Genomic DNA, 12,189 nt, shown 5'->3' with positions numbered 1-12,189 from the left:
TTCGTCTGAAATGAGTTGTCAGTCCTACTTCAGACAATGTAGCTCCATTCATTGTACCAATGAACGCTGATGGCGTCCTGCTGACGTCCGAGCTTAAAACCAGCGCAGCCGTACCCGTCATATTCTAGAAGCTGTTCCCAGGTAAGCAACTTGAGCCAGCTTCATTAAAAACTGTGCAAGTATACACAGGCCACCGTAAAATCGAAGGGTGTGGCAGAAGTCGTCGCGAACCACAGCAACCAGACCACGGAGTTTCCTCTGTATATCGTCCAGGACACTCCAGGACCAGCATTTCTCGATAAAGAATGGTTGCAAGCTATTCGGCTGCACTGAAAGCACATGGTGTTTCTGGAACTGGAAGCACCTCAGTCCTTCACAAGAAATGTCAAAGCACTGGCAGCAAAAGCTCGAAGCCCAGCTAAACAAACTCCAAAATTAAGAGGGATGAACTAGGAACCATCACAGAAGAGCGGGTAGCGCTTGTCTTTCACGAAGGGTCACAGCGAAGTTTGTAAAGGTAAGACGCATTCCATCTGCTCTACAAGGAGCAGTAGAAGCTGAAGTTGTGGAAATGGAGAAGCTTGGCATCATAACACCTGTTGCTACAAGCGACTATGCGATGCCATTGGTACTGGTAGTGAAGGAAGGAAGTCTCCGGCTGCGCTGTGATGAGACTACCGTCGATCCCTGCCTGGATGTAGATCGCTACCTGTTACCTCGAATAGATGGCCTTTTATCATTGCTGGCAAGAGGAGAGGAATTTTTAAAATCGACCGCAGCAGGGTCTACCAGCACGTGGGTATGGCGGTCAACTCTCAGAAACTACTGACGTTAAACACGCACTAGGGATTGTACATTGTGAATCGTCTGGCTTTCAGCATTTCATCTGCCTTAAGCATATTTCAAAGAACCAAGGACAATATGCTGAAAGGTTTGGAAGGCGTCATTTGTTATCTTGACAATATTTTGGCCACAGGTGAGACCAAGCAAGAGCACTTGCATAATTTGGAAGCAGTCTTGTCATGACTGCCAGAATGTGGCGTTTGCACCCGGAGCGATTAGTGTTGGGTTTTTCAAAGACAACTCCATTATTTGGGCTATGTCATCAATGCCGCTGGTGTTTGTACATCCCCTCAGAAGGCACCGGCACTGCTAAATGTGCCTGCTCCAAGGAACAAACATCAATTGCAGTCACTTCTTGGGATGGTTAACTATTGGAGCAAGTTTGTTCCGCGCCTCGTGGCTCTGGCCCAACCATTTTACAGGCTGCTAAAGCAAGTAACAGAATGGAGATGGGACGAGTCCTGTGAGCTTGCTTTCAAAGAAATAAAAAGCAGCTATGGCTTCCCTCTCAGTTCTCGCCCATTATGATCCAAAGCGGCCACTTCAACTCGCCTGTGACACATCGTAGTACGGCATAGGTGCAGTTCTTTTGCAGAGAATGCCGAATTGACCAATTCAACCAGTTGCGCACACATCCCACACACTATTAAGTGCCGAAAAAAACTGCAGTCAGATTGAGAAAGAAGCCCTTGCTCTCATATTCGACGTAAAAAAGTTCCATTTCTACGTCTACGGAAGATTCTTCATACTCCTGACTGACCATAAACCACTCCAAGCAATTTTCGGCCCGAAAACAGGCATTCCCGCAATGGCAGCTGCACGCATGCAACAGTGGGCAGTGACATTGCCAGCTTACAACTATGCCCCTCAGTTCAAGAAATCAAGCGATAATGCGAAAAGTAGATTCTCTATTACACTATCACGGTTGCCGATCGACGGTATTGAAAAAGAAATGGCAGAAGAAAGTGAGACGTTCTATTCGCTTCGTTTTGAAATCTTGCCTGCCACACGCCAAGACATCGCTTGGGAAACAAGACATTACCCATTACTAAGCAAGGTACTGGAATTCACAAATGTTGGCTGGCCGTCAAACGTCACTGAAAAGGACACGAAAACTTCCTTCGAAAAGCGTTTGAAGCTAATAGTCCACCAAGGGCGTTTGATGTAAAGCATGAGGGTAGTCGAGCGCCCAAAACATTGGGATAACTTGCTTGAAGCATCAGGGTGACCTCGATATTGTAAGAAGCAAAGAGCTCGCAAGGAGTTATGCCTGGTGGCCGGGAATCAATGCAGACTTGGAACAACATGTTAAGAAATGTCAAGTGTCAGCAGCAATGCAACGAACCAGCATCTGCTCCACTGCATCCCTGGTCCCGGCCCACTTTTTCGTGGCAATGAGTCCACTTGGACATTGATGAACCCATGTAAAATAGCATGTTCCTTGTTGCTGTAGATGCACGCTGAAAATGGCCTAAAGTCTATGTTATGCAGAAGACAGCAGCATATCACACAATCCAGTGTCTCCAAGACCTGTTCTCTCGTTATGGCGTACCCAAGACCATTGTGACTGACAACGGACTACAGTTTGTTTCAGAAGAATTCAAGAGCTCTTTAAAAGGCTTTGATGGTCATCATATCATGAGTGCTGCATAGCATTCAAGCACTAATGGCCTTTCAGAGAGATTTGTGCAGTCAATGAAGTATGCGCTGTGCAAAGGAAGACCCGAAACACCTTGCACACTACCTTGCAGACATTCTTGCTGATGTACCGCAACATGCCGCATGCGGCTACGAGAGAAAGGGCAGCAAACTTTTTCTTAGGAAGATGACTCCATTTAACGCAGTGAAGCCTTCTCTCGGGAGAAGAGTGGCTCAGTAACAGCTCGCCGATATGGTGCAATGCAAAGTGCATGAGCAACCTTTCAGCATCAACGATGACGTCCTCGTCAGGAACTACAGCGGTCCTGAGAAATGGGTTCCTAGCAAAATCATCCAGCAGTCCGGCCTTGTTTCATTCAAGGTTCGAGTTAGGATGAACCACACTGCATGCCCATGTGCACTGTCCAGCTATCGCACATCTGACCGCCTTTAAAAAACTGCTTGCACGGTCCCACCACACTCAGTATGTAACTTTCTTTTAAAAGCTTTCAGAGGAGCGTTTTTTAAAACGCTCCTCTGAAGCTATGTCTATGCCTCTCAGTTCTTGGATACCGAACATAACAACATAACCCTGTTTACCACAAGCAAACATGAAAGACAGATGCCAAGCAAAGAAATATCAAAAGTGCCCCAGCAGTTTTTTTTTCTGCACACTCGCGATATTATAGGTATCAACTTATTGCTATGTCAGCACTGTCGCAGGCATGATTAAACTGCAGAATGCCTGCATCAACTATCTGAAAGTATGGAGCCCATATTGATAACAAAGAGAGTAAAATATGAAGCTGGTGTAATACCTTTCATGCTGGACAGGGCTGCTATTTTCTATCACATGGCCACTTCCTAAATGCCATCGACTCATTTCAAATGAACTTTTTGCATCACAAATAAGTCTGGATGATCACTGAACAATGCATGTCTTAAGCACCCAGATGAACCTGGTCAAGCACATACATTATGTTAGAGCATATGACAGCCTATGATTGCCAGTGAGATGCGTCAGTTGCAGTCGACTGGATCCGGATCAAGAAAAATCGAGACTGAATGCTCCTATGTAACAGTAACGAATCCTGATTGGATAAGACCGCTCAATTAAGTAACTTGCGACCATTGTGTCATTATTAGGTGTCGCTTTAAGTTGAGGTCATTGCTGGACGTTGGCCATCCAATTGGTTTTTATGCTTCACTTCTTTAGTTGTTTAACACAATGAACAAAATATAAAAAATTGGGAGTTTGCATCTGGCGGAGTGTGTTAAACTTTTCATTGGTCTTGTGACACACTATATATATGTTGAGGATATTTCTAAGGAAAGTGCTGCAGTCTGGTGCGTCTGTCTTCTGCCAAAAATTATTCAGACTAAAGTGCTCTCGGCTTCAGAAAGAGCAGCGTGTGCATGGTTACCAAGGCTGGACTAGCCGAATTCTGGCCACAAACACGGCGTAAGCACTTTATCGACTTACAGTGTTGCCTTGCGATGGCTGTGGGAAAGCATCACCGCGGTGACGCACTGCGAGTGCGTGCCCTCAGCACACTAGCAGTACATCCTCAGCGCTAGCCATTGAGCTACCACAGTGAAGGCAAATCAAGAAAACAATGCTAATTACCAATGGTGCTGACCTATTATAGAGATGGTACAGTCACCGTCTTGCATCTAGTACTGAAGCTTGATTAGTGGCTAAGAGGTGCAGATCAGCTCACAGTGATAATATGAGAATGGGCATTGGATGGAAGGTCAGCCTTGAGAGAGAACTGCTGCTGTGTTCTGGAACTGCCTCTACCTATCAATCAGCTATATGCTATGCCGCAGGCACAAAGCACAGCTACTATAGTGGATGGCAGAGCAAGAGGTGATAAGCAGGTCCCGAACTTGAACAGGTTTTAACGTGGCAGTGTTTTAGGGCATGTTACGCAGAAGATCCAACATCGATGTCAGTGTTGGCGCCGGCACTGAGTGAAAAGTTATGGGCATAGCGCTGGTAGGTGTTAGCTGACAGATGACACGACCAAGCACTGATCCTTAGATGATTAGTGTGTGGCTTAACGAGACCCTATGATAGTATAAAGTTGGGAGGAGCTACCAACTGGGGTCATCTGAGGTCAGAAGGTGGAATAGGATTCAACCTTCCAGTGCTCTTGGATGGTGAGTCAGGCATGCTACTCCTAGGCAATGTTGGCATGTTGATACAGCTTGGTAAAAGAGGGGGCTTTAATTGCAGATGATAGCATATGCCATCATGTAATGTTATTAAAGGTGGAGCCTAAGTGTCCCCACAATTCTTTTTTTGGTATGGTTTCAAACATAGTGCTCAATATGAGGCCAGTGCGCTCCTCATGTACTTCAAAGTATGCAGCCCCCCACCTGCACATTTTACCTTGGTCAGTTGGTCATGTAGCATATGCGAGCTGAGCGTGAGCGCGGCGTGCTCCAGCTTGAGGACGCGGAGGCCCCCCGCCTGGGCAGCCAGCACAACGCCCAGACCTTGGGCGTAGCAACACAGGCCCCTGCGTCCCAGGTGGGCCAGCCGCAGCTCCCTTACTCGGCAGCCCTGCAAAAACATCACGTTGTGCACGTTGCTCAGGCCGCACAGCGTCAGCCGTCGCAGGGGCCCCAGCCGCGAGAGCGGCACCAGCGAGCCGGCGTCACATGTGCGCGGGTCACTGCACACGGCGCACACGCTGTGTGCGGTCGTCGCGCTGCCGCGGATGTCCAGCTCGTGCAGCGTCAGTGGACCCCGCGCCAGGTCCTCGAGAGAGTTCGGCTCAGCAAGCGCGCACGCAGGTAGCGACAGCGCCCGTAGATTGTGCAGGTTCGCCACCAGCGCGCAGCACGACAGGTCCGGGGTGAAGTGGAAGCGGCTCAGGTTGAGCTCGGTCAGCGCCGAGCAGGCAGCAAACAACGCCTTGAGCGGTGCCTCGAACCTGGCTCCCACGCCCGGTGGGAACGTCGGCCGGTTCAGCGGAAGCGGCGACAGCAGCGTCAGCGCATCCAGAGACGACCAGCGCTCGCTGCGGGCCGCGGCCGCAGACAACTGCTCCGGTTCGTCGACGGTGACGCACATCTGGGCCATGTCGTCGGCCGGCGACTGTTCACCAGCCGCCGGCAGCAGCTCGGAGAGGTGTACGCAACTTCGTGACTTGCGCGGGCGCAGGCGCAGGGCGACGTTGTTGCAAAGCGTCGCATAGCCCCGAAACGCCTGCACGAGCAGCTCGTCGCCACCGAGCAGCAGGTGCCACAGCTCGCGCGACTCGATGAAGGCCGAGCGCGAGGCGTACGGGCAGCGGCCTCGGGCCGCGTCTGTTGTGTAGGTGAAGCGCTCAAGTTCGGCCAACGGCCGGTCCCCGTACGCCGTGGGGGCGCAGGGCGAGCAGCCTTCGCAGCTACTGGCGCCCAGAACGTGTACATGCAGGTCTCGCAAGCGTGGACAACGCGGCAACAGTCGGCAGAGGGTGTGCACGTGCACGCTGCTCTCAACCAGTTCGACGTACATGGAACGAATGCCGGACGTGCGTCGATTGTTGTTGCCGTCAAGCACCATCAGCGCGGGTCCCATCTCATCGCGGCCGTCGCGGCAGCCCAGCAGGGACCAGTGCAGGAGCTGGAGCTTCGGCAATCGCGTCAGGACAAGGGAGAACAGCGCGCGGCTACTCAAGCGGCAGTTAACGCACCGAAGTGCGGTGAGGTTGGCGCATCGTCCCAGGCCCTGCTCGACTGTGCCAGAAGGTGGCAGGACACAGTTGGTGAAGTCCACTTCAGAAATGGCCGCGGCACGCGGTGCGCGCAGGAAGCGGCACAGCGTGTCCTCCGAAAGGATTTCCGCAGAGAAGCGCACAGTGCCGACGACTGACCGATCGCTGGTGATTCTCGCGAAACGCGTCGATGCATCTGTGAGAGCTAAGAGGTCTTCCGGCTCCACGTACTTTAGGATCCGCGTCCAAATCTCGTCTGGCAGCTGGAGGAAGTCGCAGCTGGGCTCGCCGTCCTCCATCTTCCTGGCACTGGGCTCGCCTCCTGTGGTGGCCAAGTTTTCACGCCAGCGAAGTCGTGTAGCTCATGGCTCCTTGAGAGAAGTGCGCACAGGATCACGCCACTGGCACAAGTCGGGCTGCACAAATTCTGAGGTTTCCGTGCCTCTACATACGCGTTACAACGGATCGTGGGCGATCATATGGCGAAGAAAAAAACAAAACCACGTGACCTTTAAAGGGCTTTGGATTGACCAGGATTGACTCAACTTGTGTCCTTTTCTGAAAACGAAACCGACTTTGTTTCGGTTCTTTTCGATTTGGCTGCACCAGCTGGATCGGTTTCCTCGATTTGGCTGCACTTTCGGCTTTCGGCACTAGTGCGCAGGTGCTGCACTCTGGTGCTCGATTTGACAAGTGCAGCTCGCGCCACCTGCACTGCCATTATAGTGCCTAGAATATACTTGCTAGTGTGCCGTGCCACGGCCGCTCAATGGAGGCGCACTTGGGTGCGGCCCGTCGCGTCGCTATAGTGCTCTAGAAGATTGGACAGTGTGTCGACCGCGGCCGCGAAATGCATGGGAGCGAGGGGCCGCTTTTGCGATGACGGAGGCGCCGCAGCGCAGAGGGCGCCACCAGCAACTGGTGTGTCAGCCGTCCGGACGCCCGCGTATGCGCGCTGTGCGGCGGGGCGGATACCGCGCGGACTGTACGTTCTTGTTTGCTTGTGCGTCGTCTCGAGCTGTTCGCGACAAGATTTTACAAATATGCCGGTTAACGGTGCTCAGTACTGTTAGCAATCACCTAATTTATCTTCCATTTTGGCCGTCGGCAACACCTCGGGGAAGTAACATGACAGGAGTTGGCTCCGAAGAAAACAGCTTGGAGAGGGCCGGCGTACGACTCGCACAGAACGCTTCACTGGCCGTACAGCTTGCTTTAGCATTCCTAAAGCACCTAATTCACGCCCAAAAATGTAGTCATTTTGAAAAGAGGGCTGTGTGGAGGCAGGATGTATGGAGAAGTGAAACTTGCAACACGTGCGTTCGAGCGCTGACTAAAACTGGTCACAGTAACCCCATTATATCAAAACAATCCAAAATGGTATATTCCGTTGTTTTTCACGCCAACTATGCCGACTACAGTACGTCACTTAAGCCACAAGAGAAGTCGGCATTCAGTTGGAATGAATTAAATGTGGAGTACCCCGCATGGAGGCAGGATATATAGTAAAGTAAGGACATGAAAAACGAACGATACCACGCCAACTGTCTACTGAATAACGGAACACAGTGGATCAGGAAAGGTGGAAGAAGTGGGAGGGAAAGGTTTCACAGGAAAATAAAAAGAAACGTGTCGCCTACCAGGGAGGGAGAAAGGGGTTGGTGGAAGGCACGCAGCGCCGTGAAAAGAGCGACCGCGAATGTGAACAAAGGTTCAGAATTTTCGTGCGGCACGGCAAACGCATGACGAAGAATGCAGGCAGCGGAAGACGAAGAAAAATGGAGATATATTAAAAACAATAAAAAAAGAGGAAACAACCGAGCATAAGAATTAAATGAAGGCCCGGGAACAGGAAAGCAGTGCACAAACAGGTTGCAATCGAACGCGTATAAAGATATAAGCGTCGAAATTTAAGAGACAACAATTTTTGAAACTGTACACTGTTCTAAGAACACACCATTTTCTTTTCTCTCCATAAGCTGAAACATTGTTGTAACGGGTAGCTTTATAAATACCCAGAGATGTACGCTATACTTAAAACATTTAATCTCAATGCGTTATAGTTTAACAATGACCTAATTGTTCCAGAAAATGTTTCCATTCTAGAGTGCGCAAGCCACCGGTAATATGCAAGTCATTGCCTCCAGAAGATCGCTCTAGTCCTGTTTTATGTACATACAAAAAAAAAAAAAATGAATAGCTTTGAAAAAGAAATAACGACGGAAAATAGAGGACGCAGAGGCTACAGGGTACGCTTAATTCGCTTCCGCTAGATCATCCTTCTGCGAAAGAGAGGTTGTGAGGCCGGCACGGTTTCTTACCACGAACAAAAATAGCGCCATAGGTTCGAAGCTAGGTCGCAATTTACTCAAAAATTTGGCTCGGATGCACAGTCCTTTTCGACTGCTTTGCACTTCAGATATTGCAAACTTCCTGTAAAATGTGATGGTTCAAAAAGTTTACCTACTTGGAGCACCAGAAAAGCTCCCACTTGAAGCAATGAACTTTAATGTGCTTTTGCGGCTTCGCTCTTTGCGAAGTAAGCGAATCACGACAAGAGTTCCCAAAGGGAAAATAATTAAATTCCCTTGGAAGTATTTCACGTGTAATATCAATCTTGTTAACAATTATAATCTGGTTAGTACTGCAAAGAGCACCCGCGGCAAGTAGCCCGATTATATATAGTCCGGTAAGCAGTAGTTGCAAGTATATCCAGTCGATTACTCATATTTCCCCCATACCACACACTCGAAGAATAAACACGCATTATGTCCGAATTTCATTTCGGCATTATATTAGTTGCTTGCGTATTAGGTGCTCGTCATCTTTTTCGCATTTTTCCGCTTTCTCTCGGCGCGCCAAGAACTGCATCATACCTGCCAATTCGACGCGCAATTATCAGTGCTTTTATTTTTGTTTATTTGCTCTCTACCGTTTGATGCAAGTAAAGCATCCGCACTCAAGTGCCCACTATGTGACGGGTACGTATGTGACGGGTTACGTATGTGACGGGTTTAATTTTTAATATTTTATTTCAAGTAATGCCCCAGCTGTACTTGACTTTTTGTTTTTTTTGGTTGGTTGGTTGGTTGGTTTGTGGGGTTTAACGTCCCAAAGCAACTCAGGCTATGAGAGACGCCGTAGTGGAGGACTCCGGAAATTTCGACCACCTGGGGTTCTTTAGCGTGCACTGACATCGCACAGCACACGGACGCCTTGCTTTTCGCCTCCACCGAAAAGCTGCCGCCGAGGCCGGGATTCGATCCCGCGTCCTTGGGAACAGTAGTCGAGCGTCGTAACCACTGCGCCACCCCAGCGGGGTTGTTTTTTTTTTTTCTTTTTTTTTTTTTTTTTTTTCATCTAAGCAGCTGGTTCACCCTTTGGTTAGTGGCACGCAAACAAATGTCCGCGATATACGTAATTGTTAATCACGAACAAAGAATAAATGCTTGAGTCACGTATACCTTGTTTTCTTTTTGTTTGTTTTTTGCCGGTAAATACCACAGTGCTTTAAATTAGTACGGTAGTGAATAAATGTGTTTGCTCGCACACTGTATTTGTAATTTCTATAAGCGGTGATTAGGGCACATAAAGAACACCGATTAAAGAGATATATTACAGATTACTGACGATTTAAGATAAACGTTGTTATGTATTAATAAGCGCAAACTGCAAAATGTAAGCAGGTGTTCGTAAATAAGGTTTGTAAAAAATAAGTGTTCCTAAAGAGGCCTTACGAAGCACAAGCTTAGATTCGCATGTACACTGTTTTTCTGCGCGTGTTCATAGCGCTCCTGGGAAGCAGCCTTTATTTCCCTACGGGAAGAACGAATGCAAAACACCATGCTTCATTGCAAACATTAAGTACAAATTGCTCATCTGGACGATTTGTAACTGTCCGCAGGAAGAAATGTTGAGAGTTTCAGATAGCGATTCAAACATCGCGCGCTGCTCCGAAGGACTACCCAAGCGCGCACGATGTCTCCCGATAGACGTAAAAGAATGGCAGGGATCAGTTTAAGCACCTGGAATAAGTAGCCTCTTTATTAATTATCACACTAATTGCGTAGCGTCTGAAAATCGCTCCAAAGAGAACCGCAACCCTCCTCTGTACCCCCGCTATAGTGCTCTAGAATATTGGGCAGTGTGACGACCGGCGGCGGACAGCGGGCCGCTTTTGCGATGACAAGAACCGACTCCCGCGAGAGGGCGCGAAGTGCAACAGGGGTGCCACGTTCGCCGCTCGGCGCGTAGCGTCCGCGGGATAGCGGGGGTACAGAGGAGGGTTGCGGTTCTCTTTGGAACGATTTTCAGACGCTACGCAATTAGTGTGATAATTAATAAAGAGGCTACTTATTCCAGGTGCTTAAACTGATCCCTGCCATTCTTTTACGTCTACCGGGAGACATCGTGCACGCTTGGGTAGTCCTTCGGAGCAGCGCGCAATGTTTGAATCGCTATCTGAAACTCGACATTTCTTCCTGCGGACAGTTACAAATCGTCCAGATGAGCAATTTGTACTTAACGTTTGCAATGAAGCGTGGTGTTTTGCATTGGTTCTTCTCTTAAGGGAATAAAGGCTGCTGCCAGGAGCGCTATTGACACGCGGAGAAAAACAGTGTACATGCGAATCAAAGCTTGTGCCTCGTAAGGCCTCTTTAGGAACACCTATTTTTTACAAACTTTATTTGCGAACACCTGTTTACATTTTGCAGCTTGCGCTTATTAATACATAACAACGTTTATCTTAAATCATCAGTAATCTGTAATATATCTCTTTAATCGGTGTTCTTTATGCGCCCTAATCACCGCTTATAGAAATTACAAATACAGTGTGCGAGCAAAACACATTTATTCACTACCGTATTAATTTAAAGCACTGTGGTATTTACCGGCAAAAAAAAAAAATAAACGAGGTATACACGACTCAAGCATTTATTCTTTGTTCGTGATTAACAATTACGTATATCGCGGACATTTGTTTGCGTGCCACTAACCAAAGGGCGAACCAAAAAAAAAACAAAAAAAAAAACCAGAATGTCAAGTACAGCTAGGGCATTACTTCAAATAAAATATGAAAAATTAAAACCGTCACATACGTAATACGTTCATAGTGGGCACTTCAGTGCGGACGCTCAGTTACTGGCATCAAATGGTACCAGAGCAAACAAACAAAAAACAAAAATAAAAGCACTTATAATTGAGCGTCGAATTGGCAGGCATGATGCAGTTCTTGGCGCGCACCGAGAGAAAGTGGAAAAATGCGAAAAAGATGACGAGCACCTAATACGCAAGCAATTAATATAATGCGAAATCAAATGCGGACATAATGCGTGTTTATTCTTTGAGTGTGTGGTATGGAAATATGAGTAATCGACTGGATATACTTGCAACTACAGCTTACCGGACTATATATAATCGGGCTACTTGTCGCGGATGCTCTTTTGCAGTACTAACCAGACTATAATTGTTAACAAGGTTGATACTACACGTGAAATACTTTCAAGGGAATTTAATTATTTTCCCTTTGGGAACTCTTGTCGTGATTCGCTTACTTCGCAAGAGCGAAGCCGCAAAAACCCATTAAATTTCATTGCTTCAAGTGGGAACTTTTCTGGTGCTCCAAGTAGGTAAACTTTTTGAATCTTCACATTTTACAGGAAGTTTGCAAAATCTGAAGTGCAAAGCAGTCGAAAAGGACCGTGCAGCCGAGCCAAATTTTTGAGTAAATTGCGACCTAGCTTCGAACCTATGGCGCTATTATTTGTTCGTGGTGAGAAACCGTGCCGGCCTCACAACCTCTCTTTCGCAGAAGGATGATCTAGCGGAAGCGAATTAAGCGTACCCTATAGCCTCTGCGTCCTCTATTTTCCGTCGTTATTTCTTTTTCAAAGCTATTAATTATTTTTATTTTGTATGTACATAAAACAGGATTAGAGCGACCTTCTGGAGGCAATGACTTGCATATTATCGGTGGCTTGCGCACCCTAGAATGGAA

General features: G+C 47.9%; 1 protein-coding gene across 1 annotated transcript in view; it reads right to left on the bottom strand.

Moving 5' to 3' along the window:
• The window catches only part of LOC146209883 (uncharacterized), a 28,043-nt gene extending 21,264 nt beyond the window's left edge, over positions 1-6,779 (bottom strand). Inside the window, exon 1 of the mRNA XM_084604956.1 lies at positions 4,877-6,779. Coding sequence (XP_084461082.1) covers positions 4,877-6,490 — 1,614 coding nt within the window. The 5' untranslated portion in view covers positions 6,491-6,779. The remainder of the gene's footprint in view (positions 1-4,876) is intronic.
• Between the last annotated feature and the right edge of the window lie 5,410 nt (positions 6,780-12,189).

The sequence above is a fragment of the Amblyomma maculatum genome, chromosome 1, assembly GCF_055883805.1.
Source record: "Amblyomma maculatum isolate TAMU_Amacu chromosome 1, ASM5588380v1, whole genome shotgun sequence".
In the NCBI taxonomy this organism is placed as follows: Eukaryota; Metazoa; Arthropoda; class Arachnida; order Ixodida; family Ixodidae; genus Amblyomma; species Amblyomma maculatum.
This window is presented reverse-complemented; position numbering and strand designations above follow the sequence as displayed.